The sequence below is a fragment of the Alosa sapidissima genome, chromosome 15 (genome assembly GCF_018492685.1).
Source record: "Alosa sapidissima isolate fAloSap1 chromosome 15, fAloSap1.pri, whole genome shotgun sequence".
Classification (NCBI taxonomy): Eukaryota; Metazoa; Chordata; class Actinopteri; order Clupeiformes; family Clupeidae; genus Alosa; species Alosa sapidissima.
Genome location: NC_055971.1, coordinates 11,536,850 through 11,546,849, shown reverse-complemented (window position 1 = coordinate 11,546,849; position 10,000 = coordinate 11,536,850). Strand labels below are relative to the sequence as shown.

The 10,000-nt window shown below is 42.4% G+C and overlaps 1 protein-coding gene across 1 annotated transcript in view; it reads right to left on the bottom strand.

Moving 5' to 3' along the window:
- Positions 1-10,000, bottom strand: part of megf6 (multiple EGF like domains 6) — an 86,775-nt gene that overhangs the window by 26,174 nt on the left and 50,601 nt on the right. The window contains 8 exon segments of the mRNA XM_042064288.1: positions 1-15; positions 1,178-1,207; positions 1,210-1,251; positions 1,254-1,310; positions 1,434-1,568; positions 1,997-2,125; positions 4,288-4,416; positions 9,931-10,000. The exon segment at positions 1-15 is cut by the window's left edge and continues 120 nt beyond it; the exon segment at positions 9,931-10,000 is cut by the window's right edge and continues 62 nt beyond it. Coding sequence (XP_041920222.1) covers positions 1-15; positions 1,178-1,207; positions 1,210-1,251; positions 1,254-1,310; positions 1,434-1,568; positions 1,997-2,125; positions 4,288-4,416; positions 9,931-10,000 — 607 coding nt within the window.

Sequence of the window (10,000 nt, the reverse complement as noted above, 5' to 3'; positions counted from 1 at the left end):
AACCAGCTGCACAAACTGAGGGAGAGAACAGATTAGTGTTAGTGTGTATGTGTGTTGGTGTGTGTGGTGTGTGTGTGTGTGTGTGTGGTGTGTGGGTGTGTGTGTGGTGGTGTGTGTCGTTTGTGTGTGGTGTGTGGACTGTGTGGTGTGTGTGTGTGTATGTGTGGTGTGTGTGTGTGTGTGTGTGTGTGTGGTGTGTGTGGGTGTGTGTGTGTGCGTGGCGTGCGTGTGTGCGTGCGTGTGTGTGTGTGTGTGGCTATGCCGTCTGGCTGATGCATTAAGACTAAAATAAGAGTGCAGTGTCCCGGTGTCTGTGGGAACTGAGTGTTTATGGTTAAAGCAGAACATACTCTCCTCGCTAAGAGATCCTCAACATTTTTACTGAGACACATGAAACCAGGCACTTTCACTCAAGACAAACTCTCTCTCTCTCTCTCTCTCATACACACACACACACACACACACACACACACACACACACACACACACACACACACATACACAATTTCATAAGTGATGTATGTCCAACATTGAGAAAAGTTACAGGGCGACAGGAGCAGAAATGTAAGACGCACCATCCATACTGCTGATGTGCCGAAGTGGAGCTTGTCCTGAATTTACTCTGCTACTAAAGATTAGTACTCCAGATTATCAGATTATGGACTCACAAAATAGTGTCTTTCCCAAGTCTGATGGAAAGCAATAGTGGCTGGCATGGTAAAGCACTTGTCAGTTAGGGGGTAGTCAAAACAGATTGGAGAGGTTGGAGAGTCCTTATAACTAGTCCACGACTACCACTGATAAAACAGCCCATCCAGAGAAGCTACGCTGTTGACATGTTTTTGGTGATTAAAAACTGCTTCTTGGGTGACATCAAGTGCATACTAAATGTATCTCCTCATTCTCTCTATCTCTCTCTCTCTCTCTCATTCTCAACACACACACACACACACACACACACACACACACACACACACACACACACAGTGAAGACAGCTGGGAAACCGATGGTCTAATGTCATTAACAGAACCTTACCAGATCTCTTTTTTGTGTGTGTGTTGTCTGTCTGTCTGTCTGTGTGGGTGGTGTATTTGTGTCTGCGTGTGTGTGTGTGTATCTATGTGTGTGTGTGTATGGGTGTGTGTGTTTGTTTGTGTGTGTGTGTGTGTCCCTCACCCTGGTCACATTGTTCTCCATAGAATCCGGGGGGCAGGTCAGCACACACTCTCCAGTCTGAGGGTCACACGGACTCCTGCTCTGCAGTTGCATCGCTCACGGCAACCATCTCCAAAAAATCCAACATTACAACCTGTTCAGAATAACACACACACACACACACACACACACACACACACACACAAACACTGTACATTCTGTCTTTTGTTCAAAATGTTCTGAGATACTAACTCACTGCAGATTGTAGAGAGCTCACTTGACTGACAGCGGTCTCCATGGTAACCTGGCTTGCAGGAGCACGCACCGCTTTTGGGGTCGCAGCCGAGAGAGACGCTCGGCTCACACACACACTCCTCCGAGCACCCTGCCCCGAATGTCCACCTGGGACAGGCTAGCAACAGGTAGAAAACAACAACAGCCACAACAACAACAAACAACAATAGAAAACAAGGACAACATGAGGGGGCGCTGTGGGGCAAGCAGCTGCAGTGTCTGCACCACATTTGGGTCCAAGTGCCCACAGGGGAAATGGGTTTAAGTCCTACCCACGGCCATTTCACAATCCCACCCCATCTCCCTCTCTCTCTCACACTTCCTGTTACTCTTCACTGCATTATTTAAATAGAGGCCAGAAGCCCAAAAATACACTTGAGTCATTTTACTTATTACATAGGACACAAAGACCAATACAGTATGTGTGTGTGTGTGTATGTGTGTGTGTGTGTGTGTGTGTGTGTGTGTGTGTGTGTGTGTGTGTGTGTGTGTGTGTGTGTGTGTGTGTGTGTCCGTCCGGGTGAGTGTATGAGTGGATGTACTCACGCAGGTGGCAGAAGCGTCCATAGAGGCCGGGTGCACACACACACCCTCCGTACAGGCGGTGACAGTGGCCGTTGTTGGGGCAGTTACACTTCCTCTGGCAATCCCGCCCAAAGTAGCCTTGAGGACAGCCTGCAGACATGGATTCATGGCTTGATTGATGGATGGATTTTTATATATTTATGGATTAACAGACATCAAATATAGAACAGGATAACATATTAACGTGAAAAGACTTATTTCTAACATGGTCCCAAGACTGTACAATAGGCTCTAATTTGTATGATACAAAATGCATCATGCGATGCGGTAATATTGCCCAGCACAAAGTAATGTTACTTTAACCACTGGGCAAATATATCTGGCTAATTTAATACCAGGCAACACCAAGCTACATGCTACACATAAACACCGGTGGGTCAGTGCAAGGAAGTTCTCAGGACATGAACACACCATTTTCATTAAACTTCTAAAATCATAGACGACAAATTATCTTGTGAAGTCAGCCTCCATCTTGTATGTATTGTCTTAGATGTATTGTCTCTTTTGTAAAACAAAGTCTGACAAATTACTCAATCGATTTCTGCTGCATTGCGAAGAAGCAAAACATGAATACTTGCAACATAAAAAGCTTGACATAGACTAGAAAGCACACATTTAGAATACAAAAAATATCATCACAAAATATATAATAAAAGAAATACAAATCAATATGGAGGTGTTCCCCTACATACTCCACGCTCATAGCTTCACATTGCTATTAAGAAAATTATTTCTAGTATTTCCCAAGCCTGTATGTTTGATGTTTGTGTGCAGCCATGTACTGTGGATGGGCATCTCTCTCACTGTGTGTGTGTGTGTGTGTGTGTGTGTGTGTGTGTGTGTGTGTGTGTGTGTGTGTGTGTGTGTGTGTGTGTGTGTGAGTGAGTGAGTGAGTGAGTGAGAGAGAGAGAGAGAGAGAGAGAGGTATTGTTAGTAGTTCAATGATTTTGGGTGACAATTTTGGGAAATGTAGCCATGTTCTCTGTAGTTCTCGGGTAATGAGCTAAACTCTTGTTTTGGCTTTAGTTTTCACACTCTAATCTCTCTACTTTATGTATTGTGCGTTGACATAGAGGGGACCATAGACAGAGAGAGCATGCTCGTACACCTAGGTTTGGAACCAGGACACGTAATGACAGAAAAGTCTGTGGCCCCTCAGGGAAAGGATAGATGGAGATAGAGGGGTAGAGAGATGGAAAGGGAAGAGAGGGAGGAGAGAGATAGTGGATGGACAGCAAATGATGAGGAAAACACATGCTTCAGCAGGACAGATCCCCAGCAGAGAAGAAGGCCTCAGACAGAGGGGGGGGGGGAGAAGTAAAGTTTGGTGACACAGTTAGGTCCACACTGTAAAATAAAAAAAGTCTTACACCTCGGGAATAAAGTCATAAGTCATAATGTGGAGATAAAGTCAAAATGTTACGAGATTAAAGTCGTAACATTGTGAGAATAAAGTCCTAATGTAGAGATAAAGTTGAAATGTTACGAGAATTAAGTCATAATGTGGAGATTAAGTCTAAACGTTACGAGAATAGTCATAATAGCCTATTACCAGATTAATCTTCAAATGTTACAAAATAACGCTATGAGATTATGATGACCCATATTACCCAGTAATCTGCTGTGCTGCTCTGAGACCAGGAGAGGCGTGAGCTCTATGCTCTCGACTTTGCATGGATGCATGGTTTCTTGTGGAACCTGTTGAATTGCACGGAGGTGCAACCATCTGTACCCTTGCACTCAACCGCTTACTGCCAATTCTTCCTTTAGAACAAATATGATGTCCTCCAAATCTATATACTGTTTTCTGCAATAGAGACCCAGTCTTTTGCAAGGTCGCTTTAAGGTTTTAATGCTAATAACAACATTGTGCTGATGTTCCAGCAGTTTAAGTATTTCTTAATAAGGCCTATGTTAAAATAAAATAAAGCTTTACAAGATTTTCTACCTCCATTTCAGCCTGGCTGGTGTGGTAGGTTACTGGCTTTAGGCTCATAACATTTCGACTTTAATCTGATAATATTATGACTATTCTCTTAACTTTTCGACTTCAATCTGGTAATATTATAACTTTATTGTCATAACATTTTGATTTTAATCTCGTAACATTTCGACATTATGACTTGAACAGTGTATGTTACAGTGTATGAGTTATGTATGAAGTGTAACACTTTTTTTACAGTGTGGCCCTAATACACCGTTGTAATAAAGAGAGAAAGAAAGAAAGAAGGATTAAGAAAAGGTTCTCGTACCATTCTCACAGTGTCGCCCTGACACCCCGGGAGGACAGAAGCAGCTGCCGGTGACGGGGTCGCAGCGTCCCCCGTTCTGGCACACACACACCCCGTTACACCCCTCACCAAAGGAGCCTGCCACACACGCTGCCAAGCAGGAACACAGGGAATGAAGGAGAGGGTGTTAAGAACAACAGCATGGATCCACTTCAGTATTTCTAATACACTGGGCTTTCTTGATGATACTTTTATTTAAAAATGATGTATTCACAAAAGCAGCAGGAAGTGTGTCTGAGATACACAGAGCATATACACAACACATGTAGACAGTATCACACACACATACACACACACACACACACACACACACACACACACACACACACACACACACCAATTGTCTATGGCCCAGCTGTGCCCGTAAATTCCACCAAGATGAATACACACACACACACGTGCAGGGATAATCTGTCCATGTTCTCTTTCAGAGCACAGGTACAGTAAACATACTATATTTTTCTCTGGGGAGTTGTTGGTGAAAGAAATACAGTCTGAACATGATCAATCATCATACGTGTGTGTGTGTGTGTGTGTGTGTGTGTGTGTGTGTGCATGCAATCATGTGTGTGTCCATGTGTGAGCTTTGATGTCTGCACATGGATCAAATAGGGGATCTAATGATGTTCATATGGAGGAGAGCCTACTAAATATCCCGACTCATTCACCTCGTGAATTTTTCGGTGAAAGTCAAAGGGTTTCCGCTTTTCAGTGTATCCCCATATAAGGCAAAGATAAAGTTCACTGTCATTTACAGCGAGGTTGGATAAACTCTGGGAGAACTGACCATTTTCAGTGAGCTTTATATCAGTGGACCCCATCCACAGACCATGTGTTGATATTTCCTTATGAAGATCATCTATTCAGACAGGTGTTCCTGATCCTGGCCTAAATGCCGATATATGTTGCTTAGACACTTTAGGTTCTGGCCCACAGACCAGATCAGCAGCGCCCCCTAGTGGGAACTGCACATGGGTGGCTTCCAGATCAGAGCAAACAAAGAACTGGGGCCTCATGTACAAAGCTTGCATACGCACAAAAATGCACCATCTTTCACGCTCACGGTCAGATGTCAAGAGTGGTGTGAACACTTTACTTGACAGTATCGACATAAGAGTGACATGACACTGTCATGAATGTGTCATAAACAAGTCATAAACGTTTATAACGCTTCTGTTATTAAGTGACATTCGTTTTTTGTCATAACAAGTTAGGGATAGGATTAGGGTTAGGGTTAGAGGTTAGGATTAGGATTAGGGTTCATGTGTCATGACAGAGTCTCCTGTATTATCCTTGTGCCTCCTTTATTATCCTCATGCTGGTGTGTTTGATAACCCTGGTTGTGTATTACGTATACTGTATGATGGCTTCTACCCTCGTATTTCCTTGTATCATGGTTTGTGTCATCCGTTTCCCGAATAAAACCTGTTGATCTACCTGTTGATCTAGTTGAACTGTGGTTCACTGACCATTACAGTATAATAATAAATGTGAGTTAATGAAAATAAGGTTTTAGACCAAAGTTACTAAATAAATGAACATGTGCAAATGCTGCTATACGAGAATTAAATGGGAATGTGAAGCCTATTTAGAGACAGCGCCGATATTTAGTTCCATAATTGATGACGGCTTATCAAACATTTCAGATTTTGAAGAGCTTTCCACAAAATCTGTGATGAATGGGGTCGGCTTCACACATTTGTCCATGCCTTGAACATTTGCAAGAATGTTTTTCCCTTTATATCTCAGTTATGGGTTAAAGTAGGCTACTTACCACAGTGAATTTCTTGTCAACAGGGTATTCCAGTGAGAAATGGCAGTAGCCTAAGGGACAGGATCATCCAAGTGTAGCCTATACTTAAGCTATAGCCAGACTAATAAGTGCTGTTTTGTAGCTATTTTCCTTAGTGTGATTGAGTGCATACTTTGACTTTCCTCGCGTAAGCATTCCCATTATTGTTGTCACACTTGTGTGCAAATTATAGAGATATGTTCTAGAAATCGCAATGTTGTGGCAAGGTGGCCTGGATCAACTTTGTTTTTTCTACTTCGGGTACATGATGCGTGGTGTCTTACTTGCACTTGGACACGATTGACTTGATGACTTTTTTTATTAATGCAGTTATTTTTTAATTGTCCAAATGCCCATCAAGCCCCGCTATGAAAACCCGGTCACCTACTTGCAGACTGACCAATGAATCTGCCGCGGTCTCTGACCCTAATAGCTGAATACGGTTAGAATATGGATGGATCCACAAATAATTTTTCATTCTTGATGAAATAAGTTCATATCTGGAATATGTGCAGAAATACTTATCACATTATTTCTAAGAAACATAGAAAAGGTTAGTAGAAACGGTGGGGTCGTGTCAGTACAGATAATAGAGTCTCTGCCCGGAAAGCCTTGCCCTGAGTTTTTGACAAATTGGGTACCCCCTTAGCACTAAATGGCTACCTAGTACCTTGAACATTGACAAAAAGGGGGGATTTCTACATTGTGTTACTTTACTCTAAAACTGTAGTTTTTTCCATTACTGGCATCGTTGGCATGGACGGGCCTTAACTCCTCTCTAGGCTGCACCAGTATCACAGGATGCAACTCCTCTCTAGATGGAATAGAAAAAAAACACCATGGGAAAATTAGTGTCTTATGGCATAGATTATACACACTATTGTATACTAATGGTGTGTATAATCTATGCCATAAGACATATCCTGAAATATACTGGGAAATGAGAACATGTGAGAATAAAACATTGGTGAACCTGGGATGGTGACTGAATCAGACAGATTCTGATTACCATGTCCACGTACTGGGAGTTCTCTTTTTAGCCTGGTTTAACATGTCTACACTTTGGCAATGATGAAAATGACTATATTAACTACAAAACAATTTAATCTCTTAAACTCTTAAGGTCCTCTTTTGAAGTGCATGGTGTAAAGGTACCATCAGCGATTCTGGATGATGTCACGACGTGGATATTTGAACCAAACACTAACAAAACACCAGAGAGCGAACTCTCCAAACCTCTCCCCAAACTTCCCTTCCATTTCCCCAAACTCCCGCCCTCCCTTGCTTTCAGTGATTGGCTGGAACAGTTTTATTATGTTTGGGGAACAGGCTTGCTCCAATTTGTTTGTTTCAAGTTCATGGAGTTGTGTACGAATACCATTTTTTTCACAGTGTACTCACGGAATGGAGAGCTAGCGGATCATGAGGAGATATTTGCTGAATGTGACAAAAAGTGCTAAAGGTTAGAAATCACTTACACTTGCTGATGGCACCTTTAAGTGCTTTTTCTCTTCCTCACTTTCAGCCAGTCTGAAAGGTTCAGAGTGCACAATATTCTACCATTCTCTCCCCCAAAAGGCAACAAGTGTAGCAATGGCTGACTCAAGGCAGCAAAACACACACAGGGACACACATATACATATACAGATAAGTGTGTGAGAGAGAGAGAGAGAGAGAGAGAGAGAGAGAGAGAGAGAGAGCGAGAGAGAGAGAGAGAGAGAGAGAGAGAGAGATACTACCTCTCCAAAACACACACAAACACACACACACATATTCAATCATATGCAATAAAGGTCCATTTGGGAATCTCCCTTAGCTTTTTAGCTTTTAGTTCTTAGTGTGGGGGTCCTGGAGCATCTCCAACACAAGTAAGAAATCATACACACACACACACACACACATAAAAAAGGGAGAGAGAAAGGGGGGGGTGTATTCTCCTGATGCTGTGTCAATGGCATTAACAGCGTACAGTTGCCTTGGCAGTTGTGAATGGACAGTAGATGATTCGGAGCTTCTTTATGGTCTGAGTTTCCCCAAATGAGTTGCTTTTCCTCTCTGTCGACATCCGATCATCGCTTTTTTCCATACTTTTCCAGTTCTCTCTCTCTCTCTCTCTCTCTCTCACACACACACACACACACACACACACACACACACACACACACAAAAGCTCAGTGTTTGTGGCTTAGTTTGATATTCACTGGCTCACAGCACAGAATGCAAATGTATTATATTTCTAATAGTTATCTTTGTCAAGACTCTCAGATCTGGTTCATTCATTTATGTGTCCAGTTACCAATTAATACTAAAGTCTATCTAAGATGCTCACTTACAGGTCTGGAAACAGCATTAATATCATTTCTTTCAGTCAGCATGCTGTTTGGCAGGTCTGAGAGCTGCATGAATGCTCTACCATATGCTTTCAGTCTGTCGATGTGATCAAACAAAAGCATGGAAGCAGTTTAAGACAACAGTATTTTGGTTAAGTTTTGGTTAAACACTAGGGAGCTAACAACCTAAAAAAGCAAGTGAAACTTTTTCTAAACACCACCAACACCAAGATTACCAGCATGTTCATAGTGTTTTCCTCTTCTTCTCTGCAATGATTGGTAAATATCATGCAGTGAAAGCTTTTCTTTCATTTTTGCAAGATGCTATGGAGTGCAGAATGTTTTACTATAACAAGCACTCCCTTGACTAAAATGTGTGCTCATTTTACTAAAACATGCGCTCGTTTGACTAAAACATGTGCTGTATTTATCAAATCATGTTTTAAATTGTTTAATGCACTCGCTTTAAAGCTGTAACTCCCATGATATGTTCACAGAAACTAGACCAGACGAACAGACTAACTTGGGCTACTATGCTCCACACATACACCATTGATATATACATACATTGATCATTAGATCAGAAGCCATTTTAATTATTGTTAAAACACAAACTAAGTAAGGCAGACAACAAGATACAACCTAGTATCCACAAAATCCAACCCTGAGAACTGGATGAGTGGCTCAATACTGTGTGCTGCTGATTCTCAAGATGAGTGCACAGGGACCATCCAGCACCAAAGAACAGTGCATATCCTGGACCAAAGAACAGTGCATATCCTGGACCAAAGAACAGCGCATATCCTGGACCAAAGAACAGCGCATATCTTGGGCCAAAGAACAGCGCATATCCTGGACCAAAGAACAGTGCATATCCTGGACCAAAGAACAACGCATATCCTGGAGAGCTAGTGGGACAGACTGAGTTTTTCCTCTGTCCTTCATCATACCATGACCATAACCCATCAAAATAGAAATGTAGGAAAATTATATCAAAATGAGTTGCTATGAAAACATGTCTGTATAGCTGACATAGCATAGTTTTGCTTTATAGAGTCATCTGCTTTGGGGGTGAGGTTGAGGTATGAAGGTGCATGAGTGTGCATGTGTCTGCGAGTGTCAGTATGTGTGTGTATGTGAGCGTGTGCGGGCACACGTGTGTGTGTGTGTGTGTGTGTGTGTGTGTGGGCACATATACAGCTCTGTAAAATAGAGACCACTGCACATTTTTCTGATGTTATCCTACAGTTGCTGAGTGACATTCGAACGAGTTGACAGTCATATTCAAATTTGCAGTGGTCTCTTAATTTTTAATAAGACTGTCAACTCATGTGTGTGTGTGTGTGTGTGTGTGTGTGTGTGAGTGAGTGTGTGCGTGTGTGAGAAAGAGAGAGAGAGAGTGTGTGTGTGTGTGTCCACAATCTGCACATGCATGTATGCACATATCTGTAAGTGTGTTAGGGCGTTGAAGTGGACACTTACTTTCATTGCATATGATTCCAGTCCAGCCAGGGGTGCAGCGACAGCCGTCTCTGTCCTCTGTACACACGGC